At 49.3% G+C, this 18,568-nt stretch overlaps 1 protein-coding gene across 4 annotated transcripts in view; it reads left to right on the top strand.

Moving 5' to 3' along the window:
- The window catches only part of TEDC1 (tubulin epsilon and delta complex 1), a 77,513-nt gene extending 76,070 nt beyond the window's left edge, over positions 1-1,443 (top strand). For all 4 annotated transcript variants that reach the window (XM_061345389.1, XM_061345387.1, XM_061345390.1 and 1 more), the window contains one exon: positions 203-1,443. In XM_061345389.1, the coding sequence (XP_061201373.1) occupies positions 203-562 (360 nt within the window). In that variant the 3' untranslated portion in view covers positions 563-1,443. The remainder of the gene's footprint in view (positions 1-202) is intronic.
- Positions 1,444-18,568: the final 17,125 nt, after the last annotated feature.

Here is an 18,568-nt window from a genome sequence, read left to right as displayed (position 1 = left end):
TGAGGCTGTTGCCTGGTAGAAAGCACGTTAGCTTAATTCAGTTTTCACTGCCATGCACTTAAGCTTACACTCACAGTGGGCTTTTTTCTCGTTGGTACATCCTAGTTCAGTTATGACATTTTGTGTTGTTTCTTGGCAGGGGGATTTTTTTCACAGAAATCTACCATAGTGGTTTTTTCTCCCTTTTTCCTTCTCTCTACAGGTGAAAACAAGAGAGGAAGAGCTACAAAAGGAGGAGTTCTCTGCCACTGCTAGAAAGATACAGGAACATGTTGAACTAAAACTGTTAGATCTTACATACCTTTGTGCTCCTCCCAAAAAAAGAATGCATGGTTCTCACAGACTAGTGTTCAGAAGCAAACATCCTGCCAGCAAAATGGTCTTTGGTAGGTCTGTATCCAAGGAGTCTGTTTCAACTGTCAGTGCTACAGAGGTGATCAGAGAACTGCAGATGAGAGAGGCCAGCCTGGCAAGAGAGCTGAAGCAACTGCAGGAAGAGAGCAGACAGAGGCTGGATGAAGTTGCAGAAGGGCTGGATGGAGTGATTTGTATCTCCCCTTGAAGAGGTAAAGCTGGACTGAGAGGAGCAAAGGAATAGACTTGACTTGATCAGAACATACTCTGCAGCTTGGCATGGGGGAGTGTGAGGTGAGGAACCAAGTGTAATTTCTGATTTTTAAGCATGTCATAACTTGTTACTGCTTTGTGATTTGCACTGAGGCCATGACCTTGGTGGTTCTCTCTGCAGCCTGTTTATTGCTAACCTTGCCAATTAAATTCTGCAGCAGGCCTTGGTGGGAGTGTGCATAGATCGCCTTTTTATCTTCCAGATTTCTAGTTCCTCTGCCAAGCAGTGGCCTCTCTTACGGTGCTCAGCTGCTAGGCACAGCATACATTGACACTGCACATTGAAGTACTAATTGCATTCAATATTTTCCAGCAAATGAAAGAGTTAATTAGTCAGAAAAATCCAGGTATTGGAGAACGTGCAAAGTACCAAAGCTTAGATTGAAAATGTTCAGGAAAGCATGCTGGTCTAATTCAGCTGGTTTGCATATTTGTGGGAGCTATAATGCAGTTGTCATAAGGAAAACCAAATACCTAATAATAAATAAAGCTGCACACTGGTTTCATTTACTGGTGTGTTGCACTTGAAGTAATTGGGTTCTCAGAGAAAAAACTCAAAATCTCTTCCACCGAGTTATGAGTCACAATGAAGTAACTATGGATCTGCTATAGGAAGTTCCTGTAAAATAGAAGTATGACCTTAACTTCCAAGCTTGAGGAGTCTCCAAGCTCTGTCTCTGGAGACCTCTTCCCCTGGAACATGCAAATGTTTCTCACTTGGTTTTCATTTCCTACCCTTTTCTGTTTTGCTTTCACTAAAGAATATTTTTATATTCTGGTTGTACACTTTCAGAATAAATAAATTTTGAGAAAACAGCTTGCTTTTCATTTGTGAATTGCTGTGAGCAATGGGCTTTCCTCCATCTGGATTTCTGTCTACTACCCCAGCTCAGTGATGTCGCTGATTACCAGCTGCTCTTGGCTCACTCAACAGCCAAATATCAGGAATTTTTAAGGACCTTCTTCCTGGCATCAGGACGGTTGCTGCTCTGCAGGGAAACTGTGTGCAGGTGGGAATGGGTGGACAAGGCTCAGGTCTCCTGGTTTCTGCTGCACCAAGTAAACTTCAGAATCTTCCAGACACTGATCATTTGCACTGCTCGTCATGGTTCTCATGCAGCCTTGGCAGGAGTGAGTGGCAATGCCAATGTCAGTGGAGAGCCATACAGGGGGAGGGCTGGTTTTCTTTGGCTTGACCCTGTTGAATGCACCATTTCTGGTAGGCCGGGAGTGTAGAAGCTCAGTTGAATATGGGCCAAGTATCAGACAGCCTTTCTTCTTTTTGGACCTGGTGGCTTGTCCAAGGACCAAGCTTGAGAGAAGTGCAATTCTCAGCTAAAGGCATCAACTCAAGTGAGCCTTACACAGATGGGACAGCCCCCAGGAGTGGGGTGTGTGTTGACCAAGGCTGTTGCTTACAACTAGCCTGCCTGCTGTCAGCTGGCATGACAAGCATAGTCCTGGAACCCCAGTCGGCCAGTGAGATCCATCTCTGGGGCAGGTGGCCCCAGGCTGCTGCTTCTGGAGGAGTAGTCCTAACCTTTAAAAGCCAACCCACATTGTTCTGCTTTTCACACCACCTCTGTAGGCGCAGGGTACCAAACACTGAACTGTTTCAAGCTGATACAACTTTGGCAGGGTGTTGGCTTCAGGGCCTGTTGACGTTCAGTGCACAAGAGGGCTAATTCAGACACAGGTTTCACAGAAAATTATTAATGAATGGGAAGGAAACAGTATATCCTAGAACTAACAAGAGTGCTAGTACCAGTCTCTCTCTTTGAGCATTTTATATCCTCCTTCAGCTTTTATGCAAGCTGTATCACATTTAGGTTTAAAACATTGCCCTCAAAAGATCCTTTGTTCTCCTGGGGTTTTCAGCAAAGAAGAGTGGGCAAATATTCTTGAGCACTGCAAAAGCACTCAGATTCAAGTACAGGTCTAGCTCATGCCTTGCTATGGCTTACTGGGGTTGGCCTAATGCTGAATGTCACGATTTATTATGTTGCCATCCACTTAAACTGACAGTAGTCACTCATGGGATGACTTCCTTCAAGTATTTGTCAGTGCATAGCACTTAGTGCAGAGTGCTTCAGTGTTCATCCCAGGATCCTGTCTCAGCAGAGACCACAAGTGGCAGTGCCTTTCCCCTGCTTGACTGTGAAGAATTCTTTTGCTCTCTAATGGAATGTGGAAGATGACGGTGCTGTCTGTATGTATCTGCGTGTGCGATGTATAAAAGTGCCTACAGAATTGCAGCTAGCTGCATTTGCTGCATGGCACAAACCCGGGTACTGAGGTAGCCATATGAAAAGCTGTTAGAAGAACCAGCAGGAGCTGGAGCTGCTTGTGCTGGCATGTACATCCAGAGGGGCTACAGCTGAAAGCAGCTTAAAAGAAGATTACCTTTCCACCCGTGGTGCTGTGCTGGCATTACACACTTCAGACACTTCATGCGAAGACCATAGGCAAGTAGAGTTTCTATGTTCTGGCACTGTTTTCCCACTGTCATTTCAGGTATCAATTAGTTTAAACCAGGGCAGATACTCTGTGGTCCCTGTTGAAGGTCAATGCAGTCTTTCAAGCTGGCAGTGGTTTTAAAACCAATACCTGCAGTCCCCTCGTTCCTTTACCCCTCTTCTCATCACCAGCACGGAGCACAAAATGGGAAGTACGTTAAGGGCTTGATGTTCTAATGCACCAAATTTTGGAGGGTGGCTCTTCTGTGAAGGCTGCTTTTTAAAAATCCAGCATCTCCACAGGAGCTGGGCACAGAGGGACTGAGCTGTGGTCATGCCTCAGCGACTGGTCACAACTTTTGATTGCCCTTGAGGAATACTTCTGCATCTGAAATGCAGATACTTTCCAGCCCTTGTGAGCTTGACAAGGCATCAACTGTCTCTCCAGTACTGCTGGGAGATGCTGTATGATAACCACTTAAAATCCCAAGAAAATCCTCCCTGTATTAATATCAGCTGCAGTGAGGGCAGGAAAGTGTACTGGGTGACTGCAGTCACACTTAATGGGGTATAACCTAGGAACAGATAGATGTCTGTCACCTTATACCATTACCATGGCATTTAAAGTGGTTTCCTATACTTGTTTTAGCCTGGCTTCTTTCACCTGCCATCATAGCACACTGGTTTTAAAGGCTGCAGTGACCTTCTCAGTCACCAGGGCTTGGGTCCCTGTCAGCAGTCGAAGATGCTGTAGGAGAGTGAATGGCTGCCCTGGGAGATGTGCAGTAACCAACAACCAGGTGACGTGCTGGTCTCTGGCAGATGCAGCGACAGGTGGAAGATGTCTGAAGCACTACCTTTCATCCATGGCTCAAACATCCTCTGTAAATGTGAAGTACTACTTCACAGAAATTGGAGAGTGTTGTAAACAACCCACTACAGACTGAAAAGCAAAGATACAAGCTGTTAAGTGGTTTGTCCTTTGCCATATCACTATGCTGGTTGTACGTTTCCATGTGAAAGCAGGAATCTGCCCTGAAGTTGTTGATGGAGTTAAACAGAGAAGAGTGGGTATTGGCTGGAGAAGCTGGTAGAGAGTGAGTTGCACATTGTGTGCCACTGGTTGCTAACCTCAAGTAGTGGGGGAAGGCTGGTGTAGAATAGCAGCAGGCTCTGTCTTGTTTCTTGAAGAAGCTAAAGCTGTTCTCCCTCCTGGTGTATCCTAGAGAGAGTTAGTTTAGACTGGGTTTGGATTCACTATTTCTAAGGGATCTCAGGAGGAGAGTAGCATATTAGAGATGATGGCCATGCTGGAAAAGCAGGAAACGGGTTAAACTAGGAGTCACCAGAGATGCTGCACATGGTCATGGGATACACCTGAACAGGGTCAGGCAGGAAAGAGCTGTCCCACGTGTTCATCTGGTGATAGCTCACAGCAAGGTCTGTCCATGGAAAGCTCCCCTAACCACTAACCCTCCTTGTGGGGCTGGGAGCTCATGACCATTTCTTCCAACATCTCATATTGTTTCGCTGTAGACATGCTCCGTTACTGCTGCGCAATGTTTAAACCACACACTGGTGATGGCTTCCTTCTCAAGCACAGCCTTAAGAGAAGCTTTTACAGGACTTCTGTGCTAGTAGGCAAGCATGGAGCTGTTCACAGAAGAGCTCAGTTTAACCCGTTTCTCTGATGTAACTGGTTCCTGCTTTCCAAACATCTTGCTAGGAAAATTGAATTGGCCATAAATACTTAATTGGCTGATAACTCTGGATCACAGTGTGTAGCTAGAAATATTCCTCCCCAAAAAATTGAGCATCAATCAGCTTGCAGTCAAAACAGGAGGTTTACTTTGCAAGAGGCAAGCGAGGCATCTGTAGTCATTGCTCCTGACAACATTGCGCCTGCTGGTAAATAAGGGCTGCAACCTATGTTTAAAAATAAGAGCTGCTGGGAGTAGTGATTTCCAGCCTAGAGTGTTTTGGGTTCCCTGTGGGATTCCTCCACCAGCTCCTGCAGGAGGATGAGCTGGTAGCAGTTGGTGTGAGCGTGTGTGTGTGTCAGCATGGTGCATGCCTAGTGGGAGTAAACACATGCCTGATGCCTCAGCTCCTTCTCCTCTGACCTTCAGCTGCTTGCAGTGAGAGCCTCGGGTCTGTCACCCTCACCCTTTGCCTCCAGGAGCCAACAGCTTCTGTGAAGCAGTCTGCCGGCACCGCAGCTCCTCAGCTGACATCACAAGCCCTTGTGGCTGGTGTCCTGTAGCCCTGAGGCTGGGAAGCTGCTTGTCCTCCCAGCCTCTCTGTACCTCTCCTGTGTGCCAGCTGCTGGGCCATGGCCAGGTCCCTGTCCCCAAGGAATTTTGTTCCCCATACTCTCAAATGGGTGACAAGGAAGATGGAGGTGTGCAGCCCATGTGAACTGTGTGAACATGGAGTCTCATGTACTGCAAGCTCCTGGCCTGGGGGTGCTTGTCCCAGACCCAGCTTTGGGCCCGATGGGCTTTGTGCACACAAACGACTCTGCCAGTCTTGCTCCATCAGCCCAAGAGTGGCAAGGCAGCCATGTCCCACTAAGCCAGGGAGCTGCAGCAGTCAGGTGCCTTCACTGTTAATTGTGCACCTGATTTTCCAGCATGAATCTTAGGGTCTGCATCCAGTCCTTCTGGTTTGCTTTCTTTTGCAAGGCTGGAGAGCCTTTAACTCACCAAGAAATAGTCCTCGTGCAGGTCCGTCCAGACACCGAAGATGAACAGAGTGCAAGCACTTTGCAAGTCCATAAGGCAAATTACCTCGAGCTTAACCTTTCCTCGCCCCTTGGCTCTCACTTGTTTCACACTTTTTAAGTGGGAGGCAGACAGCTGACCTCTGTTCGGTCCTGCAGGACCCTGGCTCATGTCTGTGCCTCAGGCAGCCCCCAGCAGCTGGGGAAAGCAATTCCCAGCAGATCCCAGGGGCTGATACGGGCAGCAGGGCTGGAGGGGAGAGGCTCAGCCCTAGCAGCCAGCCTGGTCAGGGTGGGCATTGGGCTGGGAGGGAGCCATGCTCATTTGGTGGCTCATGCTTTGATTTAGCATTAAGTACAGCTAAGAAATGTTTGAGCGTTAGCTTTCTGGTGTGGCTGACTGCCTCAAAGACAAGCAAACAAGGAATTCACTAGGGTAGCTGTCAAAGCGGGCTCTGAGCCCTTACTAATGCTCTCTGTCTCCCATTTGACCTTATTAACGCAGTCTGGTTGTTTTGCAAGATGCTTCCTTTGCCTTGCAGCAGTCCACAGCCACTCTGGAAGGAGCCAAGCTGCAAAACCTCTGTAAGGACCAAATGGCTCAGTGGAGCATGACTGGAGCGCTGGGAGGGAGCAGGATGCAGCAGGTGAGCCGGTGCGGCAGGACCATGCCTGCCCTTGGGCTTGGCTGGCAGGAGCCACCAAATGCCCTTTATGTTGCAAACACAAATCCAAGGTAAAAACCTGGTATTTGCTGTATTCCAGCTGTTCAGCTGGCAATATCTTCTCCAGCACATGGGAGGCAAGCAAAGGATTTTGCTTAATCATGCCTACTCTTGTCCTCCATGTGGGATTTGCAGCTTCCCTGGGTTGTACACTGACGGATTTTGGGGCTGTGATAGCAGCCACGTCCCAGGAGGACACAGGGCATAAAGAGTCTGGCCATGGAAAGGGGAGAGGCAGACTTTTTCTTGGGATGCTTTTACATGAAGGCTCCCTGTTGAACAGGATTGGCCATGGAGCATACCTGGGGAGCTGGTGGGGACCCTACCTCCTGATCTCTGCTGCTGTAGCTCCCTTGGCATCCCTTACTGTGGAGCGATGAAAGATGAAAGGTGAGAAAAAGCCTGTGAATGTTCTGTAAGTAGAGAAATCACTGTCTCTTACCGTGGCCCAGCCCCATCACTCAACAGCATCAGGCCCCTGTAATGATCTGGCTTCTCCTGGTTGCACTGTTAATGCTGTAAAAAGCCCGCTCAGGAGGGAGCTGGAATAAGTGTTAGTCTGACAGTGAGCTCTGAAGCGTAGTTCATCCTGTGTTTGGCAGGAGACGGTTTGTGACTCCTGGAACAGGATTAGCCTCTGATCCGAGCTGGGAGGCAAGGGTCCCTGCATCAAGTGTGGGAAGAGCCTGAACATGCGAGGCACGGACGAGCCGTGAGCCTGGGGAAGTTCACTCTGTGAATGCTTCATGGCCCTGAGACCTGGTGTTAATTTGTTCCTGTCCTCTAAGTAAATGAGTTTTCTAATTGGCTTGTTTTAAAGGATTTTTCTTACTTACACTGATTAATATAGAAATTGCTAATATGTATTTTATAATGCTAACCACCCGCGAGGAGACCGTGCTATCACCCTTGATTAACTAACGCCAGCTTTCATGGCACTGGCACAGCGTCTTCTCTCTTTTCAAACCGCTTTTAAAAGTGCAAACATGATGTAAAGCCCACAGACGAGGGTTGGGCTGCCCTTGGGGCTGGGGGGGCAAGCCTGGCCAAGGTTGTGTGCCTGTCCCCTGCCTGCTGGGTACCTCTGCAGGGGACAGGGCAGCATGGCTAGCCTGTGCCATGCATGCTGTCAGCCCTTATTAATCCCCAGCTCCCCGCAGTTTCAGGGCATGCATTTATTTCAGGCTCTTACAGGTTTCCATTTGTATTCTCCCTTTTTCATTGCTATCCTCTCGAGGCCAAGACCAGCAACAAAAGTCATCATAACAATAAAGCTCGATTGCAAGTTATTTACTTGGCATTGTTGCATCTGCCAAACGATATTAATTTTGTCTCTCAATGAAGGAAATATTCTGCTGATTAGCCACGGGGGCAGCATTTGTTCTAGAAAGCAGCCCTTAATAGGCCTTTATATCATGCTGTAATTCATACCACTAAATCAAGAATAGCTTTTCACTGACGTGCTTGGGGCCTGCACATCCACTGCATGGCTGTGGCTGGGCAGGGGGATGGTGTCTCCCGGCACAGGATGGGCACAAACTTCCATTGCCATGGAAAGTGAGGCCGTGATTTAGGCTGTAAGTGGTGTGGGGAAGGATGAGGCTGCAGAATGGGAAGGGCACGACCACAGTGGGGAGGGATGGCATCAACCCAAGCTGCCATTCCCTAGGAGGGTGCTGTGGAGACCTGCTGCTGTGGCCAGCCCAGCCCTGGGGGTGCACAGTGCTTGTGGGAGAGGAGATGGGCTCATGGGGCTGTGAAACTGCCCAGGGAGAACACTGCAGAGCCCAGAAGACTGGGGAGCTTTCTACAGGAGCACGCCTCTGCATGGCAGCTATGGGCACGCTCCAGCCTTGCAGCTGGCAGGGATAGGAAAGGGAGTGATTCATGGTCTCGCTGCTCAGCAGGGTTTTTATGCTCGCCTGTGTTTAATTTTGTCTGGAGATGATGGTGCATTTAAAAAGAAAAATAACCTCTCCCGTACATTTGAAGAGAAAACCTGGGGCTGAAGTTTCCTTGTCCTGCCCTGGCAGTGCTTAATGCAGTCGTGACATGAGTACTTAATGTGGGGCATGCCGAGGAGCTGGTGGGGATAATTCCTCCTGTTTCAGCTACAGCTGGGTATTGCTGCCTACACTGCTACTGCTCTTGAGCGCTGGGTAGACATGCACTTGGCCTTGGGCTGCATTGCTAAGGGCAGCACTAGTGGGTCTGGAGCCCCCAGTAGCTCCCTGCTGCCCTCCCTACCGGCAGTTCTGCACATCGCTCCCCTCTCTTGGCATCATTTCCCTAAGCACAGCAATGTGGTGCTCGGCTTTGAGCTCTGTCTTTCCAGTGGGGACCGCATGGTGCCTGTGGAAGAGCCACCTTCCTGGGAACCCCCGGGAGCACTGTGAAGCAGCAGCCCAGGGGTCTGGGTGGGAGCTGGCTTTCCTCTGCCGGCTGCTCAGGGGGAGGTGACTGCCCTGGGCAATGCTGAGGGAGCAGATGGGATTGAGTTTCTGAGGGCAAAGATGCTTTTTAAAAATCATTTTTGCATCAAATGCTCAGAAATTGTTTGTCTCAGAAGAAATGGGTTAGAACAGAGGAAGAAACAGGGATTTTGATGTTTTGGCTGCAGGGACTCTGTATGCTAATAAATTGTCAAAAGGGCCCAAGTCCCCCTAAGAGTCCCACTGTAAGAGATGTTCCATCTGCTGCTCATTCCCTCCATGGCCACCTCTGGCTGTGGGGACAGGGCCTCTCCTCATTTCCCCATCTCAAGTAGCAACCCCAGTGAGAAAAAGCAAGGTGGATGCCACCAGGCTGTATGTCTTCTCCTTTCACATGCTGCTTGGGTATGGAAACTGAGGTGTGTGCTGCTGTTGCCCAAGGAAGTTGTGAATGCTCCATCCCTGGCAGTGCTCAAGGCCAGGCTGGACAGAGCCTTGGGTGAGATGGTTTAGTGTGAGGTGTCCCTGCCCATGGCAGGGGGTTGGAACTTGATGATCTGAAGGTTCTTTCCAACCCTAACTGTTCTAGGATTCTATGATATGTTCTTGAGCAAGATGGAGTCAGGCAGGCCTGGGGGCTCTGCCAATGGGGAGGGTGGTACAAGGTGCTCCAGGGCTGCATCTGCCTGCTTCATGGCTTACCAGTCTGACAGTGAGGACAGAGCTGTGCTCAGCCTGGCTGTGGCCAGCTCATCTTCTCTCCTGCCAGGCAGCCACCGGTATCAGCCCTCTGAGGTGAGCTCAGAGAGGATTCATTGCCAGCACATGGCCTGGAAGCCTTGCTGGCACATGGAGCTGCTCCCAAATAACCCTCAGATGCCCAGGGAGAAGGCTGCTTTCAGGTAGGAGCTTGCTAAACCTGTGGCTGGAACATTTCAGCTTCACTCAGTGGGAGCATTTCAGTAAGATGTAGATATTTTCCGCAGCTCTGTTCTGAAGAACTACCAGAACCTAGTGCTTGAGGTGAATATTATATTTGTAAAATTACTATTTCATAAAATATTCCTTTAACAGTGTGAAGGTTTAATGCAGTTTCAAGTGTTTCAAGTGTTTTATTCCTACATATTTAGTAATGCTTATTTGATGACTGAAAACCTGCTTATCTGATAACTCGAGCCCTTTCCCCATGCACAGAATCCCCAGAGTCATGAACAGCTCCCAGGCAGAGTCACACATCCTCATGTTCATTTGTTTTGAAGAGGAGATACAGAATCTGCACTGAAAATTAAGTGGTGTCAGCCTCGCTGCCTCAGGCACTGGTGCAAGTTTAGCTCGCTGGTTTATCAGCCTCCTGAGCAATCTCTGTTTCATTCCTCCTTCCTCCTCTGCTGACCCTTGAGACCCTCTCACATGGCTACCAATCAAAGGGAGAAAGAAATCAGAAATTATTTCAGATGGGATTTAAGTATTTAATCATGTTAGTTCCCAGGATATTCTGTCCTCTAAATATTCAGCCTGTCTTCTAGGTAACACCCCCAGAATACAGTCCAGTAATATGTAATCAAATAATCAGGTCACCTATTCTTCAGGGCTTGGGGTTTTTTTGGCTGTTACTGCTGTCTGCGCACCCCCTTCAGTCTCACACTCTGCATGGTGCAACACACACAAAGTGAAAGTCCACAGCAGCTCTGCCAGAGCTGCACGCCCCCAGCGCCCTTTGGCTCTAGAAATAAACTGATAAAGGATGAAAGGGAATTACGGGCCTAATGAAAGGGATGATTTTTCCACAGGACAGGCCTTGTGCCTTCGTCCCTGTTACACAGAGCATCTCTGAGCCTCACTAAGTGTCAAATGAAACGGGCTAATGAAATGGATTAGGATCTTAATAGTACATTTGATTAGTGAAGCTCTCACCTCCGGCCACTCTCTCATGTGTGTTAATGGACGCTGCAGGGGACAGCTGCCTAAATGAGCCTATTAATGGGGAAGAGCTGATGCAGGCTCCCTGCCAGTGCTGGCCACAGCCAAGTGGTTCACCCAGGCTGCAGCCTGAGCCGCTGCAGCCCGCAGGGGGACCTGTGTTCCTGTCCAGCTTGGGAAAGTGCACTTTTGTGTAGGAAAGAAAAGGAAAACAAAAACAAGGAGAGAGAATAAATTTTTCATTTGCTGGTGAAAAACACAACCGGTCTGTCCTGAATTTAAAGGACATCCCTCAAGGAAGGACTAACAGTTTGGGATGGATGGGGATACCTGAGTAGAGCTGCTGTATTAAGTGTATTCATGGAGCCCTGTCAGAACATAGCATGATGATATCTAAGTACTGATGCACCACTTGCCCTCCCCAGTGGCTGGATATCACCAAGGTCCCTGGCATGAGGAGAAATACCTCTGTATTAGTGGTGCTTTCTGCTGTAATTAGTGCTTCCTGGAGTGGCAGAAGGGTGAAATCAGTGTCTCCTGCTAATTAACATGATTACAAACTGTCAGTGCCTGCTCCTGATGTCCTGGAGGAGCAGGAGGCGGCAGGCGTGTGATGGCTGCAGGGAGGAAGGAACCACTACTGCTCTGCCTGCAGGTGGGCAGTGGAGGGTTAATACTGTTAGAGGGATGTGAGCACTGGTGTATTTCAGGCTGCATCCGGGTGCTCGAATAATTCCTTAGCATATTTTGATAATGTTTCTTCTTTGGTGTCAGATAGTAAATAATACAGAGCTGTAATCAGCCAGGATGTTGTAGGGAGCCAGTTGTAAATTGCTGATGCAATAAGCTATCATGTTATTTTAAGGATGGGATTTAAAATATATAAATGAATAAACAGATAGAGCTGTCCTGGTTTGGTTTATTTCAGATGGCTCCAGTATCCAGCAGATTAGTGAGAAAAGGAGTCCACAAGCAGTCAGCTCTGCACATAGCTGTTGTCAGCTAGAGCAAGAGTTCCATCACCCTGTCCTGTGAATTGCCTCTGACTGGAGTCCTTTTTATGGTATTTGTCACTTAAAAGCAAAATAGTTGAATAGCTAACCCCCTGGCTGCCTTTCATATCAGCTGTTTTGGCAAAGTGCCTTCTCTCCAGAGCTTTTCCTTACTCTGAAGTCTGATGAAATCTCTGGAATTATGGTCTGAGGGGATAAAAAGCATCTCCCAGGCCAGACACTGTGCTGTAGGATGGCTCTGGGTGCAGCCCTCCTCCCTGCTGCAGCAACAGGGTGGAAGGTGTCCAGCCTGCCCCTGAAAGGCTTTGGGGAAATGGCTACATTTAACAATGGGGACATAAAGAAGACTGGCTCTGTCTTGGCAGGGGCAGGTGCCACCAGGCCACGGTCACTCTCTCTGGGTGTCTGGGCTCCTGCCCTGGCTGTGCAGCATCTCCTGCACACCATACAGTGATGGAGCCATCAGCCCTGCTGCAGCAAGTTGCCAGGAAGAGTAGCCCTTGAGGCACTATCCAGGCAGCTTGAACAGGTACAAAACAGCTCTTGAGGAGCCTCAGAAAATTAGGATTCAATGTAAAAGTGGGCTGGAGCCCAAGCAGTCTTTCTGTGCCCCACAGATGAGCCTGGGCGAGGGTCCCCAGCTCTTCTCCTCCAGCCCTGCCTGGCATCTCTGCAGCTGAGGGACACATTTTGTCATCTGCCTGGGATGTTAGATGCAGATCCCTGGGGCCTGGGAATTGTTTCCATAATTTGGCTTGCCATTCTTAACGCAATTAGTCATTGGAGTAACGTTAGCAGCGCCTGATGTCACTGCTGTTTCCATGGCAATGGGCAGATTCCGGAGGCAGGCAGGAAGAGTGTGCATGTATGTGTGTGTGTGTGTGTGTATGTGTGTGTGTGTGTGTGTGTGCATGCACATGGGAGCTGTAGCATGGGGAGCACAGGAGACCAGCCAGCCCCATGCCAGAGCCTGAAGGACTCCGAGCCATAGCACCAGCAGTGCCAATCTTGCTACTGCTGAGCCCTTGAGCTTCAGCACTCCCCTTTGCACAGCTCTTCCCCATCAAGAGAGAGAATCCCCATTAGAGAAGAGATTCAGAGCAGCCCTGCAGAGAAGGACTTGGGGGTGCTGGTCGATGAGAAAATGAACATGAGCCAGCTGCAGTGTGTGCTCGCAGCCCAGAAAGCCAACCGTATCCTGGGCTGCATCAAAAGGAGTGTGGCCAGCAGGTCAAAGGGGGTGATCCTGTCCCTCTACTCTGCTCTCATGAGACCTCACTTGGAGTATTGTGTGCAGTTCTGGTGTCCTCAACATAAAAAGGACATGGAACTGTTGGGGCAAGTCCAGAGGAGGGCCACGAGGATGATCAGGGGACTGGAGCACCTCCCATATGAAGACAAGCTGAGAAAGCTGGAGCTGTTCAGCCTGGAGAAGAGAAGGCTGCATGGAGACCTCAGAGCAGCCTTCCAGTATCTGAAGGGAGCCTATAGGGATGCTGGAGAGGGACTCTTCATTAGGGACTGTAGTGATAGGACAAGGGGTAGTGGGTTAAAACTTAAACAGGGGAAGTTTAGATTGGATATAAGGAGGAAATTCTTTCCTGTTAGGATAGTGAGGCACTGGAATGGGTTGCCCAGGGAGGTTGTGAATGCTCCATCCCTGGCAGTGTTCAAGGCCAGGTTGGACGAAACCTTGGGTGACATGGATTAGTGTGAGGTGTCCCTGCCCATGGCAGGGGGTTGGAACTTGATGATCTTAAGGCTCTTTCCAACCCTAACTATTCTATGATTCTATGATCAAAGCCCAGGTGGCTCAGCTTCAGGCAGTGAGGAGGCAGCATTCCTGCTCCTTCCCAAGTGATAGTGTCCCTGGAGAATCTGAGTCCCTCTGCTTGTCAGCCTGTGTGTGGTGGTACAGAGCCATCCCAAAGTAGAAGGTCCTTTGGTCCTGTGTCCCTTGCTGGATGCTAAATGTTGCATGGGAAAATTATGGCAGGAGAAGGAATAAACCCAGAGCAGTGACCCTGCATCTCTCAGGTGTAAATACCTGCAGGAGGGATGCCCTGTGCTCTGTAGCAGCAGCCTGAGAGCAGTGGGAAGTCATAAGCTGCTTATTAATGACATATATCATTAGAAATGATGTGAAATACAAGGTCGGGTGAGTTATGGCCTGACCTGTATCAAAATTAAGTGTGACAGCTCTCGAAGACTATTTATTCTACTTTTCACCTTAAGTACTAGATTAGCACAGAAGTGACATCTTGCTGTCTAGTGCTTGCAAGACTCCAGGTATCCCCTGGATATCTGCAAACCTGCTGGGATGGGACCAGAGCCAGGCTGGGCCTCAGGGTGCAGAAGCGGCACCAAAAGCCATAGTTAGGAGCTGAGAGTGAGCAAAGAAGTGTGGCTGCACCTCTGCTTTGCAGAGGAGGCCTGACAGGTCCCTCTCCTTCCTAAATTAACCCCTTGGTGAAGCTGGAAGAGGACCACTGCTCAGCCTGGTAAGATCCTGAGCCCCTGCTGCCAGCCTGCATTAAGGGGTTGGGAAACCTGTGAGAGCCTGTTTGCATCCCAGCAAATTATGGCAGGGGTGGCCACTTTTCCACTGCCTGAGCATTGAGATCTAATTCATGTTGAGGGCAACCTTAGCAAGCTGGTGGAGAGTGTCTGCTGGTGAGGTGCAATGAATGGGAGGGAGCGTAATGCAATTGCTTCATTTGAAGCAATTAGAGCGGAGCAAAAACATGTTTTTCTAAACGGACTCGGTACTGGTAAGTGATGCACGGCTGCTTTCTGTTAGCAAGGAGTTGAAAAGCAGTTTCCCCCGTGTTAGGGGCAGCGCACAGGTCTAACTTGTTTGTGGTGTGGGCCGCAGTGGGAATTTTCAGTCCACGTTGGAATGAGCTGCTCTGTTTCCTGGTGAATTTAGAAACAGGATGCAGGTGGGCGGGTGGGAGAGTAGGCAGCTCCCAGTGATTGCAGGCTCTTGACAGCACTTCACATGGCTCAGGTCGCAGCAATCCTGCATTGGCAGTGTTTCTGCCATTGGCTTTTGGACTGTCCTGTCCTCCTGGGGCATCTTCTGGTCTGAAAACTCCTGCCAGGGAAGGATGAAGGGTCCACGGGTGCCTGCCAGGATGCTGAGGGACATCACTGCACATTATTTAAGTCAGCTCTTGGGAGAAAGGTTTTATGGAAAGCTGGAAGTTAATCCCATTGATTGGCCTCGGCATCAAGGCTAGGAGTAGACTGTGATGTATTCAGTCTGCAGATTAGGAGATAGCAGCAAGAACAAAACAGCATGAAAGTGATACTGTTTCTTCTAGCACTTTGAGATGAGGCCAAGGAAACTGGTGCCCAGCTGAGACCTTTTGCATGGCAAATATTACACGCAGGAGTCAGAGAGGATTTAAGCTGTTTCCACAACAGTGCCTGCTAGCCCGAGGTGATTCTGTGCCTGTAGAGAAAAGTAGTAATAAAAATGAGGAACAAGGTAATAAATGCTCTAAAATGGACTGAAGGGTCAATCCCATCATTTGTGTAGGAAATGCAAGGATGGTTTGTAGCTGGTAAGCTCACCTCACCGGCACATCCAGATGCAAAGCCATCACTGCCTCCTGCTGCCCATGCCACCCTGAAGCATGGCCCACATGAGGCCAGGCACACCAGGATGAGCTGTGCCCCTAGATCCATGCTGAGGGGCAAATGTGTGAAGGAAACCTGGCCTTGGAGAGCTGCAGCTGCTGTGGCCAGTGGCTTGGTGGGCTTGAGCTGTGCAATGATATCCGTCCTTCACAACTGTCTGCAGAGTTATTTTGCCAGGGGTGTCTGTGCACCTGACAGAGGCCTGGTTAGGGAGGTTAGCATGCACAGATTGCCAGGCCACAGGTTTCCCATAGTGAAAACAAGAGGAGAAAGTCTGGAGAGAGCATCAGTTGCAAAGGAAGGAGATGATTGCACAGTGAGATGATTAGCTGGAAAGGAAAATGGGAAGCAAAGCATTTCCTTTCTTTGGACCTTTTCTATGCTGGCTGTAGGCTGTGGGCACCCTGCATGGGACTGCAGCTTTGACTGACAGTGCTGGTGCCTCTGCAGGATGGCACAGCATGGCTGGGGTCAGTTCGCTGCCAGTGTTTACTCCAGCTTTCCTGGCTGCACTCTGCCAGGCAAGTTCAGAGGTGATTTGGGGTCAGGGACACTGGTCCCCATCCCATGCCATGGTCCCCAGACATGCCCATGCCAGCTGTGTGCAGAGACGCAGATCCAGATCTGAGCTCAGGGCAGCCCATGGATGCTCGGGCAGTTACACCATCCCTGTGATGAGTGGGCAGACAGGGGCATGGTGCAAAGCACAGGGGAGAGACTTGATGTCACTGGGACAGCATCATCATGTGATATTTATCCAGCCTCTCTTGCTCTCATTACAGGGTGTCTACAATGACAGCCCCGGTTTAAAAGTCAAGGCTGCAAGATTAATTGGGCTGTCAGTTCTTTTTCCAGCAAATGAACTATCCAGAGAGTCTTTTCCAAGGTCCTATTTTCAGTGGGCAGAAATGTCATTTCAATATTTGAAGAGAAATATAGACAGGAGCTTTGTGAAACAGAACGTATACCTCACTTGCTTTGTTTTAAAGCTGAAGCTAATTGGAGCAAGACTTCATGGCCAAAGAATCGATGTGTTTGACTGATTTGAATTACTCTGTAGCTGTAGGGTGAGCTGAGCCCTGATCGATGCATGAGTTTTCCTGTGGGATGGGGGAAAGAGTGAGACCTCCAACCTGAAAGTAGTGGGTTCTTTGGTGCCTAATATGCTTTAAATTCAGGGCACAGCTTTTCTTGCCTCTGGGATCTGAATATACCAACCAAGCCTTCCTTAATGCTTGCTTTCATGAGCCCCATAATGTGCTTGCATTGCATAATGTGCTCACGCAGAACCCCAGCAGCGTTTTGGGGAGGGTGAGTGGCCTGTGTTGAAAAGGGTCTCTGGCTCCCCTCCCTTCCGATCACCACCACAGCAGATGCCTGCCTTCATCAGTACCTGAGCCCAGCAGTCAGCATGGCTCATCGCAGCCAGTCTGTTGACACCTAACTAGAAATTAAGCTTTATTAGCATAAATGTGGTTGCATTTTCAACAGCCCACTAACCTTTTCCTCTTGAATCTTTGCTTATGTCTTAAAAATCCACTTTCATTATAAGACTGTCAGATTTAATCCTTTTTAAATATCCTTCTCCTTGGTGAGGCAGCAAGATTTCCCAGGCAGCCCTGAAACTTGCAGATAAGATTTTACTGGAATAAGACATCCAGATGAAACGAAGTCTCTATTTAAGGCAGCCTTTTGGGGGTTATTGCACTTTGTCTGTGTTTTCCTATAACTCTAAAGCATCTGTTTTATTGCAGGACTGCTCATTTAAATTTGGCTGGACAAAAATGAAAGCTCTTCTTTTCAGCTGAGAGTCCTGAACCCTGATTACAAGGTGGGCTGGGAAGCCAGTGGCAGCCAGTGCTCCCCATGGGGAGCCTTCATGCCTGTCACATACTTCCAAAGGGCTTTCCTGGGCTCTTCCTTGATGATGAAGACCACAAGGAGCCAGAGGAAGGGACTTGCAATGCAGTCATACCAGCAGCCGTCATGGACGAATGAGCCTGTGCTGGTCACCATCATCTTCTCCAGCCTCACCAGGTGAGCCATGCTGCTCCCCCTTTTTTATCACCATGTGACACATCCTGCTACTATTAAGGTCTGAAGTATGTGTTCATCCTGTGTTCTAGGACTGATAGTCGATGTGAGCATCCATGCCCATGTTAGAGGGACCACAGACAGCATGATGGGACAGCAAGGGGAAGTCACTGCCACAGGCACAAGAAGGGGAGCAGTTCTGTCAGGCTGATCTGATGTGTTCTGGTTAGAGAGCACAGAGCACCATACACAGATGGGCTTCTCCCTCTCACGTGCGCACCCATGTAGACCCTGCAAGAGCAGCTCCAGCCCTGTGCTGGGGCCAGGATTTGGCTGCGGTGCTGGGAGGGGGCTGCGCCAGTGGGATAGGGCACCTCTGTGTCCTGTGTGGGCTCAGGTGGTGGAGCCTCAACAGCAGAAAGCCAGGAGAGGCCCCCAACCACAAACAGCTCTCAAGGCTGGTGGAACTGCGAGCTGGGGGGGTCAAGGATGGGCAGGTTTGATTTTGTGTGTGTGTGGGGGGTCTGTCTTTATTTAAAAAACTCCTAATTTTATGGCCAAAAAAGAATGTGTAAATACCTTCTTCTGTCTCTAAATACAGCCGTGACCACAATGCTAAACAAAGTAGGTATGTGGAGGTATGCCTGTATTTCAGGGACAGCATTGCCATTTAGAGACACAAACCGTGGTTAGATTAAAGGCTTAATGGCTGCAATTAAACTTCCTGCAGGAGCGATTTCCTTGCTGAGCTTCACCTGGCAGCAAACACTGTGCTGCCAGCATTCCTATAGCAGTAAGGAGGTGCAAAGTCAAGCCCAGCAGGAGCACAGCCAGAGGTGCGGCCTCTTGCCTCTTGGCCACTGATAGGATTAAAGGCCGTTTGCAGCCCTGTCAGCAGGCATTTCTGGTGCATCTCAGGGCTTGCTCAGATGCTTCTCTCTGCAGAAGGGGCATAAGGCAGCTGTGATGTAAACCAGTGGGTAGGTGGCTGGGT

Source organism: Neopsephotus bourkii, unplaced genomic scaffold (assembly GCF_033783945.1).
Source record: "Neopsephotus bourkii isolate Nb327-2 ecotype Australia unplaced genomic scaffold, CSIRO-AGI_Nbou_v1 NB_234, whole genome shotgun sequence".
Lineage (NCBI taxonomy): Eukaryota > Metazoa > Chordata > Aves > Psittaciformes > Psittacidae > Neopsephotus > Neopsephotus bourkii.
Note: the sequence above shows the minus strand (reverse complement) of the source record. Positions and strands in the feature narration are given on the sequence as shown.